This window comes from Betta splendens, chromosome 5 (genome assembly GCF_900634795.4).
Source record: "Betta splendens chromosome 5, fBetSpl5.4, whole genome shotgun sequence".
NCBI lineage: Eukaryota > Metazoa > Chordata > Actinopteri > Anabantiformes > Osphronemidae > Betta > Betta splendens.
The window spans coordinates 19,394,271-19,419,208 of NC_040885.2; the positions used below are offsets into that span (position 1 = coordinate 19,394,271).

The 24,938-nt window shown below is 45.2% G+C and overlaps 2 protein-coding genes and 1 pseudogene across 2 annotated transcripts; all 3 read right to left on the bottom strand.

Moving 5' to 3' along the window:
• Nucleotides 1–594: 594 nt before the first annotated feature.
• LOC114855445 (odorant receptor 131-2-like) lies at nt 595–1,926 on the bottom strand. The gene is made up of 2 exons (XM_029150601.1): nt 1,774–1,926; nt 595–1,422 (listed from the first exon to the last, which is right to left on the bottom strand). Exons 1-2 carry the CDS (start codon nt 1,924–1,926, stop codon nt 595–597), a joined length of 981 nt encoding a protein of 326 aa, XP_029006434.1.
• A 7,452-nt stretch (nt 1,927–9,378) lies between these two features.
• On the bottom strand, nt 9,379–10,156 carry LOC114855446 (odorant receptor 131-2-like). Its single transcript, XM_029150602.2, has one exon. It carries the CDS (start codon nt 10,120–10,122, stop codon nt 9,379–9,381), a length of 744 nt encoding a protein of 247 aa, XP_029006435.2. The 5' UTR covers nt 10,123–10,156.
• A 13,178-nt stretch (nt 10,157–23,334) lies between these two features.
• On the bottom strand, nt 23,335–24,594 carry LOC114855457 (odorant receptor 131-2-like; annotated as a pseudogene).
• Between the last annotated feature and the right edge of the window lie 344 nt (nt 24,595–24,938).

Consider the following 24,938-nt stretch of genomic DNA (forward strand, 5'->3'; position numbering starts at 1 on the left):
AATTATTCTATTGTTTTTTTCAACACAATATACATGTATTGTTACTATAATATGACCACAACTCAGAGTAATACCTGAGATACTGAAGTACAGCACTTTTACCACACATGAAAGAGTCTGTAATTCTTGTCATGGTTTTATAATTAGTAGGATGATGCAAGACACATCTGCACATGCTAAAAAGTGATGCCCAAATGTGTGGTTTTCAGATAAAGCACTAATACTGTAAGCATGATTTCTAATTATGCTTACATTATTTTTAATAATAAAAAGACAAAGATTGGTCAAAGAATGACAAGTGCAGAGTCAAAGTCAGTGCAGTTACTGTAAATCTGATCTAATCTAACACAAGAACACTAGCGGTAAATAATGTTAGCATTATACAGTATATAATGAGGAGGATTCCACTGAATTTCTTCATGTTTTTATTAAGAGTGTTCCTGGTACTATGATGCAGCAAGAATGAATAGTGAATATACACGAACACTGTACACAAGAGTTGAGTGACTATAGTGAGTGAGGATAACATTAATATCACAGCGCAGACAGGTTATCTTGCCTATTAAGAGCCTTCAACCTGAATGAGTTAAGGGTCTATACAACAGAAACTGCTGCTTGTTTTTGCATGTTAATAAAGACTACATTTGTTGTTCTCTTTGAGTAGATGTTCATAGTACACAGGTAGCGTGTAAAGCACTGCCTAAATGTCTTGTCACGTAGGCCATAAACAATAGGATTAATCACGCGTGGAAGAATTTGATTTATGATGAATAAAGCAAAGTTTACAGATGCCACACCAGCTGGGAACAGGCGTGTGAGGGCTTGGCTTAACATAGGTTGTACATAAACCATCATACAAAGCAGCACCTGAAAGCCATGGAGCACGATGGTGTTTCTGGCCTTTTTGCTATCTGCTTTAACAGCTTTGGCTGCAAAGAGAATCCTAAAGTAAACGTAGAACAGAGTGATCCAAACCACTACCAGGAACAATATGTGGGTTGCATCTCTCTTCTTTAAACTGTAGGGGTTCCTAAACACAGAATCCCTTAAACAAAACAATCGTGAATTTAAGAACTGCAGAGGTTCAGTGGCCAAAAGGATAACTATATCTGGCAGGACAGAAAGTGAACTTGTAGCCCAGATTACACCAATCACAATATATGTTCTTCTGACCGTGCATATGTAGTTGTAGCGGAGGGGAATGCAGACAGCTATGTAGCACTCTGCTGCCATGAAAGCTAAATTCAGAGGAGTGTTTAAAGTGCTCAATATAGCTGGAACGATGAGAAGTACACAGACAGAGACGTAGATGGTTTGAAAGACATAGGATACGACAAAGAGCAAAATGCTGGTTGTCATTTGGATTATGTCATTAAGCACCAGATGGATGAAAAGAATAAAGCGCGGATTCATCTTGAAGATCTGTATAAAACAGCAGAGTTGGAGGACAAGATTTCAGTAATGGCAAACATCAGTTTAAATAAATAGTTCAAAGGTATTTTATAAAATCCAATAAAATGAATCATTTTAAGTGCTAGAATTTGTGACTGACTTCATGCTAAAGAAATTATAAAATTCACTCTGTTAGACATCTCTATTCAACAAATCTGTGGTTAAGGACTTTTTGTGATGTGTTTTTATTAAAAGCAACTTTAGGACAATCAAGCATATGAATAGAAAGAAACAAAGCAAAACCTACATGATGCACACTTAGTAATGACCCTTTTATGATTTACTACTTGACATGTTCTTAAGCAGTACTATTTTACACACATGATGGCTGTTGAATGTGTGGACCATAGTGGCATTGATGTATTTGATGGTGATGCCGAGGACCACAACAATCACATTCCTGCTGATGCCTATAGCCAGCGTTTCTTGGTTCACAGGTACGGTCACATTAGTGTCCTCAGGTGTGGAATTCATGTCAGAGTCTGATCAAGTGAAGACTCCTTTGTACTGCAAAAATGATAATACTGACAACAAGGCCAATCAACAACAAGATTTTTAAAAATTAGTTAATCAAATAGTTTAATCCTTACCTCATATAACTGAATCTCATCTGAAGACTGATCTGCCTCAAACTGAGTAGGTTATTACAAGTGAATTTTTTTTAAAGTTTCAGTATGTGTTTACACGTCACACTTAAAACCCACCCACAAGCTGTGTATGGGTTGTACTAATAATGTATTCCTACAGTAGGTGTAGTTTTACCTTTAGTGTTCTTACAAAATTTACTTCAATAGTCACTGTGGTTTTAGAGCCTAAAGCAACAAAATGTCACTTTACCTGAAGAAAGCAGGCGACTAGGTCCCTGCCTAAAACTGTTATTGTCTTGAATGGAAGTTTGTTTAAACAAATTATTATTTGATTTTTTGTTACTTTCAAAATTCACTGTTCAAAAATCAAAGGGAACACTTAAACATTGTAACTCCAAGTCAATCACACTTCTGTGAAATCAAACTGCCCACTTAGGAAGCAACACTGACTGACAATCAAATTCACATGCTTTTGTGCAAATGGAATAGACAACAGGTGGAAATTATAGGCAAGACACCCCCAAAAAAAGGAGAGGTATTGACCGCAGACCACTTCTCAGTTCCAGTTTCCTGGCTGATGATTTGGTCACCTTCGAATGCTGACGGTGCAGTCAATCGTGCTAGCATGTCCTTAGTCTTCCCCGGGGCCTCCTACCGGTAGAACATGCCTGGGACACCTTCCCAGGAAGGCCTCCAGGAGGCATCCGAAATAGATGCCCGAGCCGCCTCATCTGGTTCCTTCTAATGTGGAGGAGCAGCGACTCCACTCCAAGCGCCTCCTAGATCACAGAGCTCCTCACCATATCTCTAGGGCTGTGCCCAGCCACCTTGCAGAGGTAACTCATTTTGGCCACTTGTATCTGAGAGCTTATCCTTTTGGTCATGGCCCAAAGCTCATGGCCATAGGTAAGGGTAAGAAGAGAGCTCCTCACCCAATCCCTTAGGGTGCCCCCAGCCACCCTGCAGAGGAAACTCATTTTGGCCGCTTGCATCCACGATCTTTTCCTTTTGATTATCAGCAGTAGAATCAGCTTTAATGGCCAAATTTGCACAGGACAACCAAGGTGGTCTGACTCCGTCTCTGTTCCCTCTTGTGGAAAGAAAACAAATTACCTTTTTTTATTTTAATTATAGTTATTTACAAAAAGCAAACAAATAAACTGCAGCTTGCTATGTCACATTCAACAGTGGTTATTGCACATTTATGTTTATGTCCGTGAGAGTCATTGAGGACCCAGTAGAGTTCAGCTCAGAAACAGCCTTGGGGGGAAGAAGCTGACTCTGTTATGTGTGGAGGGACAAACTAAACTCGAGACAGGCTCACTGAGCAACAAACAGGCTGCTGCGGCCTACAAACTAATGAGAGGGGAGGAGGACCCAAATGCAACCCACAAACGTGGCATGTAAAATAATATGATTTATTTAAACCACAAACATACATGAACCAAAGTGAACAACGAAACTAACTAACTAACAAACCTAAATAGCATTCTCTACCACCTTGGGAGGTGTTTCCCACTTTGACCTTGGGGTTTCCAGTCCATACTCTGTGCAGATGTTCCTGTATATTATGCCAGCCACTTGGTTATGGCGTTCCATGTATGCTTTCCCTGCCAGCATCTTACACCCTGCAGTTATGTGCTGGATCGTCTCAGGGGGCCTCTTTGCACAGTCTACACCTTGGGTCTTGTCTGGTGTGGTAGATCTGGGCTTCTATGGCTCTCTCTCTCTCTATAATATATATATATATATATATATTACCACGATTACCACAGGCACCTCTGTGGTGCCTCACTGGATAGCTCAATCGGTAAAGTCGCAGAACTTGTCTACGGGTGGTCCCTCGGTTCGAATCCCCGTTAGGCGAATAAGTGTGGGTCCTTGGGTCCTTGGGCAAGACCCTTCAAGCTACTGCATGAGATACCGGCTCAGTGTAACAAGGTGTTGGGAACCAGAGCACCTTGGCGAGTAGTGGGCTACTGGAACAAGAAAGAAATGGCTAAGATGAGAATTGGAATGCTACTACTCAAGTAACCCTAGTCAGAGGGGTTACATGCAATGGGACGGACCCATTCATGACGCCGAAGCAACTAGTAGCTCACTACTAGGACGGAGAAACCCACATTCATGACGCCGAAGCAACTAGTAGCTCACTACATGTTGAACTATATGAACTATGATGAACTAGATGTTATAACATCCACAAACGGCAACAACTTGAGATTGACGAGATACAACACAAATGCGATGGCTAAGAAGTCAGAAAGTCTAATGGAAGAGGTGAATGCACCACTGAGAGTGATCCCTACCACAACAATCACAGAAACCAATGAGGTGATATATATAAGAGCAACCATGGGAGCCATGCAATGAAAAGACCGATGCCCAAGAGGTACAGCCAGATGCCCATACCTGAAGCACTCAAAACTGCCAAGCAAAGGCTACAAGCCTTGGTCAGCCGCCTAAAGAGATACACCAGAGACAATGAAGCCAGACGAAAAAAAACGGCTGTTTACAACACAACCTGCGAAAGTGTACTCTCAATAACAGCAGAGCAGACCCACCAAGGCTTGAAACTGAACAGTACTGGAAAAGCATATGGGAAAGGGAGGATTCACACAACAGTGATGCACAGTGGCTGGTGGATCTGAGGGAAGACCACAGCAACCTCCCTGAACAGAATCCAGTGACTATCACAGTAGCAGACATCCAACAAAGAGTCTCAGGTATGAAAAACTGGACAGCACCCGGCCTTGACAGGATCCACACCTACTGGCTAAAGAAGCTCACTGCAATCCATGAGCGCCTGGCAGCACAAATTAACCAGCTGCTAAGGGATGGGACCCACCCTGAATGGCTAACCAAAGGGCGAACGATCCTGATAATGAAGGATCCCTCAAAGGGTACAGTCCCATCCAACTACCGGCCAATAACCTGTCACCACAACATGGAAGCTCACGTCAGGCATCATCGCAGCTAAGATAAGTGGGCACATGGGTCAATACATGAGCAAAGCACAGAAGGGCATTGGTAAGGATACCAGAGGAGCCAAACACCAACTCCTGGTAGACAGAACAGTCGCCCAAGACTGCAGAATGCGACACACCAACCTGTGCACAGCCTGGATCGACTACAAGAAAGCCTATGACTCAATGCCACACACATGGATCACTGAATGCTTGGAGCTGTACAACATCAACAGAACTCTAAGGGCCTTCATTGCAAACTCGATGAGGTTGTGGAGAACCACCCTTGAAGCCAATGGGAAGCCACTTGCCCAAGTATCCATCAAATGCGGCACATACCAAGGAGATTCCAGTTTGTTCATGTTAATGAGGAATTCTCCACATGCACAAGGATTAGCTATGGAGTATCACAGGGTTCTGTGCTTGGTCCAATTCTGTTTAGCCTATACATGTCTCCTCCAGGTGAGATTATTAGAAAGCATTCTATTAATTTTCATTTTTACGCAGATGATACTCAGCTATATATGTCCTTGGAACCAAATAAAACAGATCAACTAGTCAAAATTCAGGGTTGTTTAAAAGACATCAAATCCTGGATGTCCCAAAATTTCCTTCAACTAAACTCAGATAAAACCGAAATTCTTATTGTTGGGCCTAAAAATCAGAGAGAGACACTATTGAGTCAGATAGCCACCCTGGATGGCATAACATTAGCTTCAGATTTTACTGTGAGTAACCTTGGTGTCATCTTTGACCAGGATCTCTCTTTTACATCATACATTAAACAAATCTCCAGAACCGCCTACTTCCACCTTAGAAATATAGTTAAAATCAGAAGCATCCTCTCTCAGAGTGATGCAGAGAAACTGATCCATGCATTTGTTACCTCTAGGCTGGACTACTGTAACTCCTTACTCATAGGATGTCCTAACAGCTCCTTAAAAAGCCTACAGCTTATTCAAAATGCTGCAGCCAGAGTCCTGACAGGACTTAAAAAGAGAGATCACATTTCTCCTACATTAGCTTCTCTGCACTGGCTGCCTGTAAAATGTAGGATAGAATTTAAAATTCTCCTACTCACCTACAAAGTACTCAATGATAAAGCTCCTTCTTATCTTAAAGACCTCATAGTTCCTTATGCTCCCAGCAGAACACTTCGTTCTCAGAGCGCTGGGCTACTTGTGGTTCCTAGAGTGTTTAAATGTAGAACGGGAGGCAGGGTTTTTTAACTACCAAGTTCCTCTCCTCTGGAACCAGCTCCCTCTTCAGGTTTGAGACGCTAACACACTCTCCACCTTTAAGATCAGGCTTAAAACCTTCCTTTTTGATGAAGCTTATAGTTAGAGATGGTTCAGGTCACTGGCAATGATTGTTAGTCACAGGAACCATCTCTTAGTTAAGCTGCAATAGACATAGACTGCTGGGGGACTTAATTTATACACTGAGCTCCTCTGTTTCCTTCTACCTCTTCTTTCCAATAACCTCCCATCATTGTCCCATGTTTAACTAACCTTGTCTCTTTCTCTCCAGTAGTTGTGCCTCTCTCTCTCTCTCTCTCTCTCTCTCTCTCTCTCTCTCTCTCTCTCTTTCTCTCTCTCTCTCCTGGCTGTATCCAGTCCCTGGCCCAACCGTCCTGCCTGTGCTCTGTTGTTGCTTGTTGTTGCTTGTTGTTGTTGCTGTGCTTTTCTCTCTCTCTATCCTCTCACCCCAACCGGTTGAGGCAGATGGCCGCCCACATCCAGTCTGGTTCTGCTGGAGGTTTCTTCCTCTTTAGAGAGGGACTTTTTCCTCTCCACTGTTGCTGTCAAATTAAATGCTTGCTGTATGTGGGATTTGTTGGGTTTAGTTGTGTGAGGTTTTAAACCTTACTTTGTAAAGTGCCTTGAGATAACTTTGTTGTGATTTGGCGCTATATAAATAAAATTGAATTGAATTGAATTGAATTGAGATGCACTGACCCCACTGCTGTTCTGCATAGGTCTGAACCCCCTCAGCCAAATAATAAACAAGACTGGCTATGGATACCGACTCCGGAACGAGGCCACCATAAGTCACCTCCTCTACATGTATGACATCAAGCTGTACGCCAAGAGTGAGCGAGACATCGACTCGCTGATCCACACCACCAGGATCTACAGCTCGGACATCGGGATGTCATTCGGGCTCGAGAAATGTGGGAGGATGGCGACAAAGAGAGGCAAGGTTATCCACACAGAAGGGGTCTCACTCCCAGAAAGAACAATAGCAGACATTGAGGACAATTACAAGTACCTTGGAATACCACAGGCGAACGCCAACCTTGAACAGGCAACAAGGAATGCGGCAACAGCCAAATACCTCCAACGAGTAAGGCAAGTCCTAAGAAGCCAGCTCAATGGCAAGAACAAATCCCAGGCAATAAACAGCTACGCCCTGCCAGTGATCAGATACCCTGCGGGAATAATAAGGTGGCCAAAGGAAGAGATACAGACCACAGATGTTAAGACACGAAAGCTCCTCACCATGCATGGAGGGTTCCACCCCAAATCCAGCACCCTGAGACTGTACGCTAGCCGCAAGGAAGGAGGCCGAGGACTAGTGAGCGTGAGAGCCACTATCCAGGATGAAACATCCAAGATCCATAAGTACATCAAGGATAAGGCCCCGACAGATGACGTGCTGAGTGAATGTCTCAGGCAGTGGAGAACAAAGGATGAGATGCTGGAAGAGGGACCATCATGGGAGGACAAGCCCTTGCACGGGATGCACCACCGGAACATAACTGAAGTGTCTTGATCTCAACAAATCCTACCAATGGCTTGAAAGGGCCGGGCTGAAGGACAGCACAGAGGCACTCATCCTGGCTGCACAGGAGCAGGCCCTGAGCACCAGAGCCATAGAAGCCCAGATCTACCACACCAGACAAGACCCAAGGTGTAGACTGTGCAAAGAGGCCCCTGAGACGGTCCAGCACATAACTGCAGGGTGTAAGATGCTGGCAGGGAAAGCATACATGGAACGCCACAACCAAGTCGCTGGCATAGTATACAGGAACATCTGCGCAGAGTATGGACTGGAAACCCCAAAGTCAAAGTGGGAAACACCTCCCAAGGTGGTAGAGAACGAGCGAGCCAAGATCCTGTGGGACTTCCAGATCCAGACTGACAGAATGGTAATGGCGAACCAACCAGACATTGTGGTGGTGGACAAAGAACAGAGGAAAGCCGTGGGGTGGATGTGGCAATACCAAGCGATGGCAACATCAGGAAAAAGGAACATGAGAAACTAGAGAAATACCAAGGGCTCAGAGAAGAACTGGAGAAGGCTTAGAAGGTGAAGGCCACAGTGGTGCCTGTGGTGATTTGAGCACTGGGGGCTGTGACCCCCAAACTGGAGGAGTGGCTACAACAGATCCCTGGAAAAACATCCGACATCTCAGTCCAGAAAAGTGCAGTCCTAGGAACAGCAAGGATACTGCGCAGAACCCTCAAGCTTCCTGGCCTCTGGTGGAGGACCCAAGCTTGGAAAGTGGATGAGACCACCCGCAGTGGGTGAGAATAGAGTGGTATATATATATATATATATATATATATACACACACACACACACACATACAAGGCTAATCTCTTTAAAGTCTGAGAGTATATCTACTATATGCGCCTAGATCACACATCACTGCTCCACCTGTTACACATTTGCTCAGGAGAGGCTTAGGGGGTGTTACCAAGGCAGCTACTCATTGAATATGTCACAGTGGGGGACCATGGGCCTTGCATGGGGATTAGTGAGACCACACTGAAGCCCTGCTGAAACCCTGTAAAAATACTGTAGATCAGCAATTCTGAGCCGCTCCTGTAGTGAATAGGCAATCTTTTATTTATTTTATTTTAAGCCTTACTGGTGATTATGTAATTTGCAGCCTCCAAGTACAGCAGGAAGTCTCTGTTGATGAGGTTTGTACAGAATGAACATGTCCTTGGATATCATTACTACAGTTTTAGTTTATTGGTCAAGTGTCTGTGAGTCTGTGATAACAAACAGATCAGCTAGAGCAATTTGGTTTAACTTTTTGACTGAATGTTCAAACAAACAATGCAGTTTTCACTGATGGAATGTAGCTCACTGACAGTTCTGCATTTCCCTCTTGGATATTTACACCCTACATAGTGGGCTTCTCTGTTGCTGGTGTCATTGATAGAACACCAATGCAACAATGGACTGGACACCAGTCACATCACTGTTATTATGTTTAGCTGTACTGTAGATTTAACTAATTAACAGTGTCTGAATGCAGACACTTTGCAAATTATAAAAATACAAAATACTATTTAAAAATTTAATAAATTGTGGAAATACACAATATTATTTTTAGTGGTTTATTAGAGTGTGCTGACTTAAAAAAACATGTGTTTTTTCAGGTACTTCCTGAAAGTATTGTCTCGTACGCCGTAGATGACTGGACTAATGGATCTGGGCAGGACCTGTACTATGACATAGCAAACAAACGAGGAGTCTGCAAAATTCTTAGGAAACCATTGAGTCAGTGCACTTAATAACTGAGGGAATATATACATTGCCATGCACAGCAGCAGCTGAAACCCATGGAGGAGGATGGTGTTTCTGGCTTTCTTAGCATCTTTGCTCGCTGTTCTTGCCGTGAACAAAATTCTGAAATATGTGTAAAAGATAATGAACCAGATAATGACTAGATACACTGTATATGTGATGTCCCTTTTCTGGACAATGATTAGATTTGGAAAGACATTTTGTCTGAGGCAAAGCAATTGGCTGTGGAAGAAGCTCAGTGGCTGTGTGGCCAAGGTGATAAACAGGTCAGGTAGAGCAGACACACTGGTTGTTACCCACATTAATCCGACCAGTATTCGTGTTCTCCTGACGGTGCAGATCTGTAAATGGTGAAGGGGATGGCAGATGGCGATGTAGCGCTCCACCGCCATGCAAGCTAGATTCAGAGGGCTGTTTTCAGTGGTCATTAAAGCAAGTAGGATAAGGATGCAGCACACAGACACACTGATTTTGTTAATTGTGTAGCTGATGACAACTAATGAGACAGTCAGGGTCAGTTGGATCATATCGTTGATGACCAGATGAATGAAAAGGATGTATCGAGGGTTCATGTAGAAGATCTGGAAATTTAAAACAGTAAAGGGAAGAATAGGGAGGATTTTCTAAGTACTCACAGGTTTTATTAGTTTAATATGATCATTCTCTATATATAATCTCCACTAAATAAAGATTTCCTGGCACCATAAATCTTTTGATTAGCTTGTAGTAGTGTACCTAATAAAATGGTCAGCGAGTTTACAGTATACTGACAATCTTACATGTCATTAAGTTGAAAGTCATTATTTAAAATGTCAAGTTTCTGATGTTTTGGAGAGTAAAGTTAAACTGTGATACAATCTTTAATTCATTGCTACACATGCCGTATGAGGTGCAGCTGGTTTCAGACCTGAAAGCAGTCAGTTTGTTTTAAATGGAAAATTTATCACTAAAACAAGCGACGTGTCATTAAAGGCATCTCAGACCTGATGGTTGCGGAAGGTGTGAATGAGGATTCCATTAATGTAGTTGATGCAGATTCCAAGAACCACAACAATCACATTCTTGGTCACAGCTACAGGAAAAAAGCTTTGATACTGAGGTGCAGCTGTTACATTGGTCGATGATTCATTCATCTTCCCAAGTTAAAGTTGCTTTAACACAAGAGAAGAACAGAGTTTCCACATATTAGTAAACAGGAACTTATTCAACTCTATAACTGTTAGACAGAAAAAAACTGAGCCATCTGTAATAAGATGCAGAGTGTGGAGAGAGAGAATTAAATACTGACCCTGTGTGATGAGCTGATGTTTGTGTGGAGAGAGTCCGTTTTGATGATGATGTTCTGTTTTTATAAAGGTGAGGCTGATGTAATTTACAGCATCCAAGTAGAGCAGGACGCCTCCGTTGATGAGGTTTGTGCAGAATGAACATGTCCTGGGATTTCATTACTACAGTTTAAGTTTATTGGTCAGTGTCCGTGATAATAAACAAATCAGCTGGAGCAATTAGTTTGTCAGTCAGTGCAGTTAATGTTGCTCTTTTAACTTTTTCACTGGATGTTCACACAAATTATACAAAGTTTATGTAAATTATGTAATTATGTAGTGCTGTGCAGTGATTAAAACATTTTTTGCGTTAACTGCATGAGTTTTCTGTGATTAGTCGCGATTAATGCATTGTAACTGTAACTTTATTTCTTAAGCACTTTAAAATCAACTGAAAAGTGTTGTACAGGCAACAGTGTCAAGATAAGCAGGATTACATATAACAGAACAATTATATATTGAGGCAAGATAAAGTTATAATAAAAAACTAATAAAAGAAAATTTTAAAAAAAGCTTAAAATGGACCCTAAAATGCACAGATACCAGTGAAGAGAATAAAACTGGGGAAATACTGTACTGTATGTTCAAACTTATGAGTGCCTGTTAAAAGGCGTGTAGCCTTTTGAACGAGTTGTAAACGAGAGACAGAAGATTTACTGAGACCAATATAAATTGCATTACAGTAATCCAGCCCCGGAGGTAACAAAGGCATGGATTACTGTTTCGAAGTGCTATTTGGAGATGATGTGTTACACCTTGGCCAGCTGCCACAGGTGAAAGAAACTGGGCTTAACTTTACATTTTCAGGTAAGTGTTCATTTTTAACCCAAGATTAGTGACTTTAGATTTAATAAATCCAGCCAGGGATCCTAGGTCTACAGTGACAACCCCACTAGAAGTCTTAGAATCATTAAAACGCAAAACGTTTATTGCCATCCAAGCCTTAATGTACAGTACATCAAGAATACCAGCAATGTCTTGGTAGAGAAACCATCATTCTTTTTGAGTGGTACAGTATATAAAGTCATCAGCATAACATTGAAAAGAAATGCAGTATCTTCTAAGGATGGAACACAGGGGTTATAAATACAAAGAAAAGAGGATAGGACCTAAAATAGAACCCTGTGGAACCCCACAAGATGAAAAGAGCAGAAGATGACTGGAAGTTTCCAAGCTTAGCACAGAAGGTTCTGTTATTTAGGTAGGACCTTAACCAATTTAGAACTGATGGTCAAACAGGCAGTATGTCAAAGCACAATACAAAGTCAGGCTACAGTACCGACAAGGATGGTCCAGAGACGACAAGATTAAAGAGGGAGAGACGGTGATCAGAAAGGTAAGTATACGAAACTCAGAGAATTAAGGTAAGTGCAGGTGCTTAAATACTCAGTAAATGACAGGATTGAACACAGCTCTAGATCACGTGACTAGCAACATAAAACCAGGAAAAGCATGACTAAACATAAACCGGAAACTACAAAATAAAACAGGAAATTTGTGACACAAAACCCCAGCTATGACAGTAAGCCGTGTAAGCTGACCTAGAGAGGGAGAGCTTAATAGAAACCAGATTAATGTTTTTGACAATGGGAAATGGCCCAATGAATTTCTGTGCCAACTTACGTGAGGCTACTTTCAAATGCAAGGCTTTGGTGGAGAGCCACACCTGGTCCCCCACCTCGTAGGGCGGTGCCTTGAACCGCCTACGGTCTGCGTTAGCCTTAAAACCGGCTTGAGTCTTGAGCATGGTCCTGCGGGCCTGTAACCATGTGCAACGGCAGCAGGCCAGCAATGCATGGGCTGACGGCATCTAAACCTGCCCCTTCAAGGAGGCAAAGAGGGGAGGTTGGAAGCCATAGGCACACTGGAATGGAGTGAGCCCATTGGATGCGCACGGCAAGGTGTTATGGGCAAACTTCACCCATATGAGTTCCTGGGACCACGTAGTCGGTCTCTGTCGGATGCCAATAGACGCAGTCTGGTCTCTAGCTGCTGGTTAATCTGTTCAGTCTGGCCATTGGTCTCTGGATGGTAGCCTGAGGACAGGCTCGTCTGCTTGGCGGAAGGCAACTTGTGCATGGGAACAAAATGGACCAGGCGAGAGAAGCGATCAGTGACAGTCATTATAACAGTGTTACCTGCCAACTGAGGCAAACCGGTGATGAAGTCCAGGGCTATATGTGGCCAGGGCCGGTGCGGAACCAGAAGGGGCCGCAGTTACCCAGCCAGCCTCTGGTGGGGTGACTTGTTGGCCGCACACGTGGGGCAGGCCTTGATGTATTCCTGGATGTCCCTCCAGGATAGAGGCCACCAGAACTGGCTTCCCACCACCAAGGCTGTCCAGTCCACTCCAGGGTGTCCACTAAGGAGGGATGCGAGGGCCCAGTGGATAACTTTGCCTCTGAGCGATGGTAGCACAAACAACCGGTTAGGGAGTCCTTCTGGTACCTCTGAGAGCGCCCGCAGTGTCTCCTTCACTCGCCCCTCAATCGACCAGATGACTGCCCCCACCACAAAACCAGCAGGCATGAATGTCGCCGGCTCTTCTGGTTCAGTCTCGGCTTCGTGGATTCGGGCGTCAGGCTTGCCGTTATGAGAACCTGGGCGATAAGATAGGTGGAAATTAAATCGTCCAAAGAACAAGGACCAACGGGACCAAGTTTTTGTGGTGTTTTGTGTGTGTGCCCCCTCCAGCCAATGTCGCCACTCCTCCAGCACACCCTTCCCCGCCAAGAGCTTCCGGTCTCCAATATCATAGTTTTTTTCTGCGGATGACGGTTTGCGTGACATGAAGGCGCAGGGGTGCAACTTACCATTCGCCGGATCTCGCTGGGAAATGACTGCTCCAATGCCGGTGCTGGAGGCATCCACCTCTAGAGTGAACTGTCGGGCCGGGTACGGAGGACGGAGGAAAGGGGTCGACGCGAAACTCTCCTTCAACCAACGAAAGGCAAGCTCTGCTTTCTCCGTCCAGTGAAAAGGAGTCTTAGGTGAGGTGAGCATGCGGAGAGGAGCGGCCAGCAAGCTAAACCGGCAGTAAAAGTTTGCAAATCCCAGGATTCGTTGTACTTCCCAGCGGTTCTGCAGCGTTGACCATTCTTCCACCGCCCGGGTCTTGGCGGGGGCCATCAGGACCTGCCCTTGGGAGAGGACAAACCCCAAAAACGAGACAGTAACTATGTGGAACTCACACTTCTCAGCCTTTACGAACAGACAAAACTCAAGGAAGCGCTTCAACACCTGGCAAACGTGGCTCCAGTGTTCCTCCTTGTTTCTGGAGAAAATCAAGATGTCATCCAAGTAGACAAAGACAAAGTCATTTATCATGGGACCTAGAACGTCGTTCACTAGCCCCTGGAACACGGCCGGGGCGTTGGTCAGCCCAAACAGCATGACGAGGTATTCAAAGTGCCCATTAGGTGTATTAAAGGCCGTCTTCCATTCGTCCTCCTCTCAGATTCTTACCAAATGGTATGCGTTATTGAGGTCTAATTTAGTAAATATCTTGTCCTCTGCTAGCAGCTCGAACGCAGAGGAGAGTAGTAGGCAGGGGGTTTGGAATCCCGTATCGTCACCTAGGTGAGTCCTCTACAATCAATGCATGGACGAAGCGAGCTGTCCTTTCTACCCACAAAAAAAGAAGCCCGCTCCCGCGGGTGACGACAGGGAGCTAATGAGACACACAGCGAGCGCTTCATTCAGGTAAGTTCTCATCGCCTCATGCTCCTCAGGGGATAACTGGAACAACCTGCCCTGGTGAGGTGGAAGGTTTTTGGCCTGTGTTTGCTGAACAGACGAGGGTTGTGCAGGCACAGCCAGATGTGACCGAGGATTATGGGATGATAACAAGCCGGTACCACCAGAAACACGATGCTTTCAGAGTGATCATCAGGAAATGACAACGTAACCGAGGCTGTATGGTGAGTAACCCGCCACAGGTGGCGTCCGTCCGGCGCTGGTCTCCAGGGCAGGTGAAATTGAAGTCCACCCCCAACCGCTCTGCTAATTCAGCGTCCATGGGGCTGACATCCCCCCCAGAGTCAATCAAAACGGGTTGCTGGATGGCTTTAGAACCGGACCTGAGAGTCACCATGATCAGAGAATGTGTGGAGGCATCTTGGCAAATGGTAGCCTCCGAGTTAGTGATAAGCCTGGGCTTTCACTGGACAGCTGTGCACAAAATGGCCGACCTGCCCGCAGTGCAAACATAGTCCCAACTCTCATCGTCGTCCCCGCTGTTGGTCAGCTGGATGGTGAGAGCGATTAAGTCATTCAAATTACGGGAAAGATCCCGGGCGGCCAAACAGTCCTTCACCCAGCGCAGAAGCCCCTGAAGGAACACGTCTCTGAGAGCTGTAGCATCCTAAACTCCACCACGTATCAGGCCGTGCTCCGCTTCCCCTGTTTCAAAAACACCAGCCGCTGCGCCGCCTCTCGTCCCGGTGTTACTTCCTGAAATATCTGCTTGAGAGCGATGGAGAACCTGGCAAACGTTAGCATACCAGCTGAGCGATTTTACCACTCCGCGATGGCCCAAGATTCGGCTTCTCTGGCATATGCTACTTTAGCTCTCTCAGTCAAAAAATCTGCCACATGTTGCTCGAACTGAATCTCACATTGAGTAATTAACACGCGGCAGTCACCTGTGCTTCCCGAAAACCGCTGTGGAGCGGGTCGGTAACAGAACTCACAGGATACAATACCAGGTCAGGATCAGGCAAGAATCAAAAGTCGGGGAATCAGAAGCGGGGTCAAACACGAAATAAGCTATCAATGGAATACTGGAAGGTGACGGTAGACGTACAACGATCTGGCGGATAACTGTGGTGACTACTGGTGCTTAAATCCGGGTGGCTGATTACTGATTTGAGACAGGTGTGCATGGTGAACCGGGAGTGACAGGAAACAGCTGACATGAACAAAAACCGGAAGTCCTTTAACATAAAACAGGAAATTAAACTGGAACCAAAAACATGACAACTAAGTCCTTTCAAAACAAAAGCGGAAACATGAACAGAAACCAGAAGTGTACAAAATAAAACAGGAAACAAGGCCAAGACCTGACAGTACCCCTCCCCCTAGGGCGTCTACCACGGCGCCCACGGATGCCCCCCCCCCCAAACCAGGGCGGGCGGAGGGCGGTCTCAGGGGGAGGGACCGAATCCCTCCCTGCCCGGGCACACAAGCAGGGTGGGCGGAGGGAGGACCGGAGGAGGGTGGAAACAAGAGTCCACAAACCAAAACAGAGAGTCCACAGGGTTCGTCCCCAAAGGCCCCATGGGACCCAGAAACCCCCTCCTCTGGAGGGTGGTAGCAGGGGAGTCTGCCATGACGGCCGACGGGGTCCGGAAGAGCGGAGCCGAGTCCAGCCTCCTCCTGACGGGACATGACAACTAAGTCCTTTCAAAACAAAAGCGGAAACTAACATGAACAGAAACCAGAAGTGTACAAAATAAAACAGGAAACAAGGCCAAGACCTGACACCGCCAACATCATGATGTATTGAATGGGTTCAGTGGGTTCCATCGCGGGAAGAGCCTCTTCTGCCAGCTGGCTAGTCGGCGGTGGGGGAATCTCAATTGGTAAACCCTCTCCGGCGGCTTCCAGTGCCTGGGGTCGGGCAAGTTTAGTGAGTTCGGCCAGATCGTACTGTCACGGGCAGTGTGTGATTGAAGGTGGCGGACCCACATGCACAGCTTCGGAGACTGACAGGCTTAGATAGTGGCAGTTTAATGTTCTCACAGGTCAGGTACAGGCAGAGGTCAGAACCAGGAAATCAGATCGGCGAAGGTACATTAACAACAGGCAGGCGGATGGTCAAACAGGCAGTATGTCCAAGCACAATACAAAGTCAGGCTACAGTACAGACAGGGATGATCCAGAGACGACAAGATTAAACAGGCAGAGACGGTGATCAGACAGGCAAGTATACGGAACTCGGGGAACTCAGGTAAGTGCCAGTGCTTAAATACTCAGTAAATGACCGGATTGAACACAGCTGTAGATCACGTGACGAGCAACATAAAACCAGGAAAAGCATGAATTAACATAAACCAGGAACTACAAAATACAACAGGAAATACGTGACACAAAACCCCAGCTATGACAACAAGAGTTTGAACTATGGCATGTTTGAAATCTTTGGGGACCACTCCAGAGATTAAGCTGCCATTAATGATAAAGACAACAGATGGACCAAGAGCATTAAAACCCTCTTTGAAAAGTTGTGGAGGAAGAGCATTAGGAGAGCGCGAGGGCTTTAGGTGATCAACAATCTCCTGGATTTGATGCAAGGTAAAAGGCTCAAACTGGTAAAAAAACAGGAGAGCATGGAGGAGGGACTGATGGGCAAACAATTTTGTTTTAGCCTCTTTTAATGTAGACTGGTAGTGATGCAGAAAGTCTCTCAACATTTGAAAGGACACTTGCAATTTGTCCTTTTTCCAATTACGCTCTGCTTAACGACATTCCCGTTTCACAGTATCTCAGCTGTGTCTCAGCTTTCAGCCATGGCTCAGAGTGTGCTTTTAATTGCCTAATTTAAGAGGGGCCACTATCCTTTTCATACAACTTGTGTACTCTTCCTGTGAAGGTGCGTCCTGAGGGAGGCTCACAAGGCCGACATCTTCCAACAGCCTGCAGATTGTAGCTAACCACTTAGCTATGGCATCAGCTAGCATGCCTTGCTTTTGTTTATACTTCTTCATCCAATGTACCCAGCAGGCACACAACCCACTTTCAACGTCAAAATAAGGTTGAAATAATGTCAGTTTTCATGTGACGTTCATGTGATGTAGGAAATAACATTTAATGCTGATGGTTGTAAAACTGCCTAAAAATACCTATAAATCCATGTTGAGACATGGTTAAAACAATATCAGTTATTTTTGTGACGTTGACGAAACGTTGAAACAATGTTTAATGCTAACGGCTGTAAGATATGGGGTGCCAAATGTAAAAGTAGCACCTATAACTAGTTTTCTCACATTTAACTAAATGACACAACATGTTTTCTCACATTTAGTTAAATGTGCAAAAGTCTAAATGTAAATGTTAAATCCATTTTCATCCGCTTATCTGGGGCCGGGTCGCGGGGGCAGCAGTCTAAGCAGAGAGTTCCAGACTTCCCTCTCCCCGGACACTTCCTCCAGCTCTTCCGGTGGGACCCCAAGACGTTCCCAGGCCAGCCGAGAGACGTAGTCTCTCCAGCGAGTCCTAGGTCTTCCTCGGGGCCTCCTACCGGTGGGACATGCCCGGAACACCTCCCCAGGGAGGCGTCCAGGAGGCATCCGAACTAGATGCCCGAGCCACCTCAGCTGGCTCCTCTCGATGTGGAGGAGCAGCGACTCTACTCCGAGCTCCTCCCGGGTGACAGAGCTCCTCACCTTATCTCTAAGGGAGCGCCCAGCCACCCTGCGGAGGAAGCTCATTTCAGCCGCTTGTATCCGTGACCTTACCCTTTCGGTCATGACCCAAAGCTCATGACCATAGGTGAGGGTAGGAACGTAGATTGACCGGTAAATTGAGAGCTTTGCCTTTCGGCTCAGCTCCCTCTTCACCACGACGGACCGATACACCGACCGCATTACTGCAGCCGCCACACCTGTCCGTCTGTCAAACTCACGCTCCTTCCTTCCCTCACTCGTGAACAAGACCCCAAGATACTTAAACTCCTCCACTTGAGGCAGGAACTCTTCTCCAACCTGGAGAGAGCAAACCACACCTTTTTCCGGTCGAGAACCATGGCCTCAGATTTGGAGGAACTGATTCTCATCCCAGCCGCTTCACACTCAGCTGCAAACCGCACCAGCGCACGCTGGAGGTCCTGGCCTGATGAAGCCAACAGGACAACATCATCTGCAAAAAGCAGAGATGCTATCCTGTGGTCCCCAAACCAGACCCCCTCCGGCCCCTGGCTGCGCCTAGAAATTCTGTCCATAAAAATAATGAACAGAACCGGTGACAAAGGGCAGCCCTGCCGAAGTCCAACATGCACCGGGAACAGGTCTGACTTATTGCTGGCAATGCGAACCAAGCTCCTGCTCCGGTTGTACAGAGACCGAACAGCCCTTAGCAAAGGGCCCTGGACTCCATACTCCCGGAGCACCCCCCACAGGATGTCACGAGGGACGCGGTCCGAATGCCTTCTCCAGATCCACAAAGCACATGTAGACTGGTTGGGCAAACTCCCACAAACCCTCAAGCACCCTGCTGAGGGTATAAAGCTGGTCCAGCGTTCCACGACCAGGCCGAAAACCACATTGTTCCTCCTGTATCCGAGGTTCGACTATCGGCCGAATTCTCCTCTCCAGTACCCTGGCATAGACTTTCCCAGGGAGGCTGAGAAGTGTGATCCCCCTATAGTTGGAACACACTCTCCTGTCCCCCTTTTTGTAAAGAGGGACAACCACCCCGGTTGTCCAGTCCAGAGGAACTGTCCCCCTCCTCCACGCGATGTTGCAGAGGCGTGTCACCCAAGACAGCCCCACAACATCCAGAGACTTGAGGTACTCAGGACGGATCTCATCCACTCCCGCTGCTCTGCCACAGAGGAGCTTACTAACTACCTCGGTGACCTCAGCCTGGGTGATGGGCGAGTCCGCCTCTGAGTCCCCTGCCTCTGCTTCCTCAGCAGAAGGCATGTCGGAGGGGTTGAGGAGATCCTCAAAGTACTCCTTCCACCGTCCGATAACATCCCCAGTTGAGGTCAACAGCTCACCACCTCCACTGAAAACAGAGTTGGTAAAGAACTGCTTCCCCCTCCTTAGGCGCCGAACGGTTTTGCCAGAATCTCTTTGAGGCCGAGCGATAGTCCTCCTCCATGGCCTCCCCGAACTCCTCCCAAGCCCGAGTTTTTGCCTCCGCAACGGCACGGGCTGCAGCACGCTTGGCCTGCCGGTACCCATCAGCTGCCTCAGGAGTCCTACAGGTCAACCATACCTGGTAGGACTCCTTCTTCAGCTTGATGGCGTCCCTTACCTCCGGCGTCCACCACCGGGTTCGGGGATTACCACCACGACAGGGCACCGGAGACCCTGCGTCCACAGCTCCGAACGGCCGCGTTGACAATGGAGACGGAGAACATGGTCCACTCGGACTCTATGTCTCCCACCTCCCTCGGAATCTGGTCGAAGCTCTCTCGGAGGTGTGAGTTAAAGGTCCGTCTGACAGAGGGTTCAGCCAGGCGTTCCCAACAGACCCTCACAATACGTTTGGGCCTGCCAAGTCGTTCCAGCCTCCTTCTCTGCCAGCGGATCCTACTCACCACCAGGTGGTGATCAGTTGACAGCTCAGCCCCTCTCTTCACCCGAGTGTCCAAAACATATGGCCGAAGGTCAGGTGAAACGACTACAAAGTCTATCATCGACCTCCGCCTAGGGTGTCCTGGTTGCCATGTGCACCGATGGACACCCTTATGTTTTGAACATGGTGTTAGTTATGGCCCAAACTGTGCCTAGCACAGAAGTCCAATAACATAACACCATTCGGGTTCAGATCAGGGAGGCCGTTCCTCCCAATCACGCCTCTCCAGGTATCACTGTCGTTACCTACGTGGGCATTGAAATCTCCCAGAAGAACGATGGGGTCCCCAGTTGGAGCGCTTTCCAACACTCCCTCCAGGGACCCCAAGAAGGCCGGGTACTCCACACTGCCATTCGGCCCGTAAGCACAAATGACGGTGAGTGACCTATCCCCCACCCGAAGGCGCAGGGAAGCGACCCTCTCGTCCACCGGGGAAAACTCCAACACATGGCGACTAAGCTGGGGAGCTATGAGCAAGCCCACACCAGCCCGCCGCCTCTCACCGCAGGCAACTCCAGAGTAGAAAAGGGTCCAGCCCCTCTCAAGGAGTTGGGTTCCAGAGCCCAGGCTGTGTGTGGAGGTGAGCCCGACTATTTCTAGCCGGTACCGCTCGACCTCCTGCACAAGCTCAGGCTCCTTTCCCCCCAGTGACGTGACATTCCATGTCCCAATAACCAGATTGGTTATCCAGGGATTGGGGCGCCCAGGCTCCCGCCTTCGACTGCCACCCAATCCACTCTGCACCGGCCCCCTACGGTTCCTCCCGCCGATGGTGGGTCCACTTGAGGACGGCCCCACGTCGTTCTTTCGGGCTGTGCCCGGCCGGGCCCCGTGGGAATAGGCCCGGCCACCAGGCGCTCTCATACGAGCCCCAACCCCGGGCCTGGCTCCAGGGTTTGGCCCTGGCTGCGCCATACCGGGCGACGTCTCTGGCCTTGGTGGTTTGTCTTTCATAGGGGGGTTGTGAACCGCTCTTAGTCTGGCCCGTCGCCCAGGACCTGTTTGCCTTGGGAGACCCTACCAGGGGCATTTAGCCCCCGACAACATAGCTCCCGGGGTCATTCGGGCACACAAACTCCTCCACCACGGTAAGGCGGCGGTTCAGGGAGGAGAAATGTTAAATATAAATGTAAATGTTAAATGTTAAATGTAAATGTTAAATGTTAAATCTAAATGTTAAATGTAAATGTTAAATGTTAAATGTAAATGTTAAATGTTAAATGTTAAATGTAAATGTTAAATGTTAAATGTTAAATTTAAATGTTAAATGTTAAATGTAAATGTTAAATGTTAAATGTAAATGTTAAATGTTAAATATAAATGTTAAATGTTAAATGTTAAATCTAAATGTTAAATGTTAAATCTAAATGTTAAACGTTCGCCGAGTGTAAACTGAATATTCATGAATGGGCAAGTAGACTCTACCCCTACCCTCAAACAGCGCTGGCCTAAGATCAGTGACGCGGACTCAAAAACGTCAAACAGTACACATAGCTCCGCCCACATCTGACTCTGGATCGGTGTACGAAAATACTGGAGAGAAGCCTGGAGTCAAAGCCATCATGGCCGCAAGCTCCGACTCCCTCCCGTTGGGGGAGATTGAACGGGCTGTAACGGCAGGTGTGCGGGCTGAGGCTCCGCTTCAAACTGCCGTTCTGTCGTAAACACCATTAATGAGGAGTCAAGTAGGTTTAAAAAGAATATTTCTGTGGCGCCGGTGGAGAATTAGTTGGCTAACTATACTAGCTAGCCGAAGTTACGTCCAGGCTAAAAACAAAAGTTTCCAGATCAGATGTGGGCGGGGTTTGCGCGCACTGTTTGAGGTGATTGAGTTCGCGTCTCTGATCTGCGACCAGCGCTGTTTGAGGGTAGGGGTAGAGTCTACTTGCCCATTCATGAATATTCAGTTTACACTCGGCGAACATTTAACATTTACATTTAACATTTACATTTAACATTTACATTTACATTGAGCATTTAACATTTACATTTAACATTTACATTTAACATTTAACATTTACATTTAACATTTACATTCAACATTTACATTTAACATTTACATTTAACATTTACATTTAGACTTTTGCACATTTAACTAAATGTGAGAAAACATGTTGTGTCATTTAGTTAAATGTGAGAAAACTAGTTATAGGTGCTCCTTTTACATTTGGCACCCCATAGTAAGAAGTTTGACTAAATGCTTATAAATCAATATAGTGAAAACAATGTCAGTTGTTTTTGTTACATTAATAAAAAGTTCAAACAACGTTAAATACTAATGGTTGTAAAAAGACAAAAAAATTTAATTTAAGTTAAAAAAATATTAATGTTAAAATGACAGACTGTCTTCAACATTTATTATTAGCCAGACTTTATTTACTGTAGATGTAAATAATTTAATAACATGATTAAATAAATAATTTTATTTAATCATGTTATTTTTTTTATAAATGTTTTGTTCATCATGCATTCCATTTTAGCAGTTTTATTGAGTTCTCTTCATTGATCGTATCTGGTTCTCATAATATATTGACTATCTAGACTATAATCTCGATTCACGGTGATGGGAAAGTGTGAAAGACAAAGAAGACAACGAGCAACTGTTTTGGAAAGAATGTAACATTGATGAATGACCATATATCAGCATAATTGTAACGTTGACGATTAACCATAATGCAACATTAAAATAACGTTACCCCATCAAAGTTGATTCACCCTTCAAAATTTAAATATAACCCTTATAATGTTGCCTCAACGTTGTCTCCCTCCGCTGTTTGTTTAGGTGGTGATTTGCTGGCATCAACGGTATGTATTGCATTTAAGTGATACTCTAGAGTTGAAGTACTAGGGTAATTCAGCTGATTTACCCTAGTACTGACACCTTGATTCTATATAGCTCCAGTTCTGGGACTTTCTTAAATATTAATAACAGATAAAAAAAAAGCTGTGTAATTCTCTGCGTTAACAAAGTCTTGCGGCAACGTGAGATTCATTTGTTAACGTGCCCAGCACTAGTACAAACATCATCACAATTACAGATTTAACAGCATCTGAATGTGCACACACTTTGCAAACTGCTTTAACAAATATATAACAATTTAATAATTTATGAAGATACAAAATAATATTTAAAGAGGTTTATTAGAGTGTGCTGACTTAAAAAAACATGTGTTTTTTCAGGTACTTCCTGAAAGTATTGTCTCGTACGCCGTAGATGACTGGACTAATGGATCTGGCAGGACCTGTACTATGACATAGCAAAAAACGAGGAGTCTTGCAAAATCTTAGGAACCATTGAGTCAGTGCACTTAATAACTGAGGGAATATATACATTGCCATGCACAGCAGCAGCTGAAACCCATGGAGGAGGATGGTGTTTCTGGCTTTCTTAGCATCTTTGCTCGCTGTTCTTGCCGTAAACAAAATTCTGAAATATGTGTAAAAGATAATGAACCAGATAATGACTAGATACACTATATATGTGACGTCCATCTTCTGGACAATGATTGGATTTGGAAAGACGTTTTGTCTTAGGCAAAGCAATTGGCTGTGGAAGAAGCTCAGTGGCTGTGTGGCCAAGGTGATAAACAGGTCAGGTAGAGCAGACACACTGGTTGTTACCCACATTAATCCGACCAGTATTCGTGTTCTCCTGACGGTGCAGATCTGTAAATGGTGAAGGGGATGGCAGATGGCGACTGTAGCGCTCCACCCGCCATGCAAGCTAGGTCAGAGGGCTGTTTTCAGTGGTGATCACAGCAAGTAGGGTGAGGATGCAGCACACAGACACACTGATTTTGTTAATTGTGTAGCTGATGACAACTAATGAGACAGTCAGGGTCAGTTGGATCATATCGTTGATGACCAGATGAATGAAAAGGATGTATCGAGGATTCATTAGAAGATCTGGAAATTCAAAACAGTAAATGGAAGATTCTCTAAGTGCTCACAATTTTTATTAGTTTGAAATGATCATTCTTCATATATAATCTCCACTAAATAAAGATTTCCTGGCACCAAAAAGCTTTAGATTAACTTGTAGTAGTGTACCTAATAAAATGGCCAATGAGTTTACAGTATATTGACACATTTCATTAACTTGAAAGTCGTTATTTCAAATGTTCCTGATGTTTTGGAGAGTAAGTATAGTTAAACTGTGATACAATCTTCAATGTATTGCTTGTTTCAGACCTGAAAGCAGTCAGTTTGTTTTAAATGGAAAATTTATCACTAAAACAAGCGACGTGTCATTAAAGGCATCTCAGACCTGATGGTTGCGAAAGGTGTGAAGAGGATTGCATTAATGTAGTTGATGCAGATTCCAAGAACCACAACAATCACATTCTTGGTCACAGCTACAGGAAAAAAGCTTTGATACTGAAGTGCAGCTGTTACATTGGTCGATGATTCATTCATCTTCCCCAAGTTAAAGTTCCTTTAACACAAGAGAAGAAACAGAGTTTCCACATATTAGTAAACAGGAACTTATTCAACTCTATAACTGTTAGAACAGAACAAACTGAGCCTTAATGAAGGTATCTGTTATAAGATAGATGCATGATATCTGTAGTAAGATGCAAAGTGTGAAGAGAAACTTTAATTATCTTCTTTCATTTGTAATCACAAGCACTTAAAATACTCCAAAAACCCCACACTCAAACAAGTAGTAGTGAAATAAATACTGACCCTGTGTGATGAGCTGATGTTGGTGTGGAGAGAGTCTGTTTTCATGATGATGTTCTGTTGCAGGAGTTTTTATA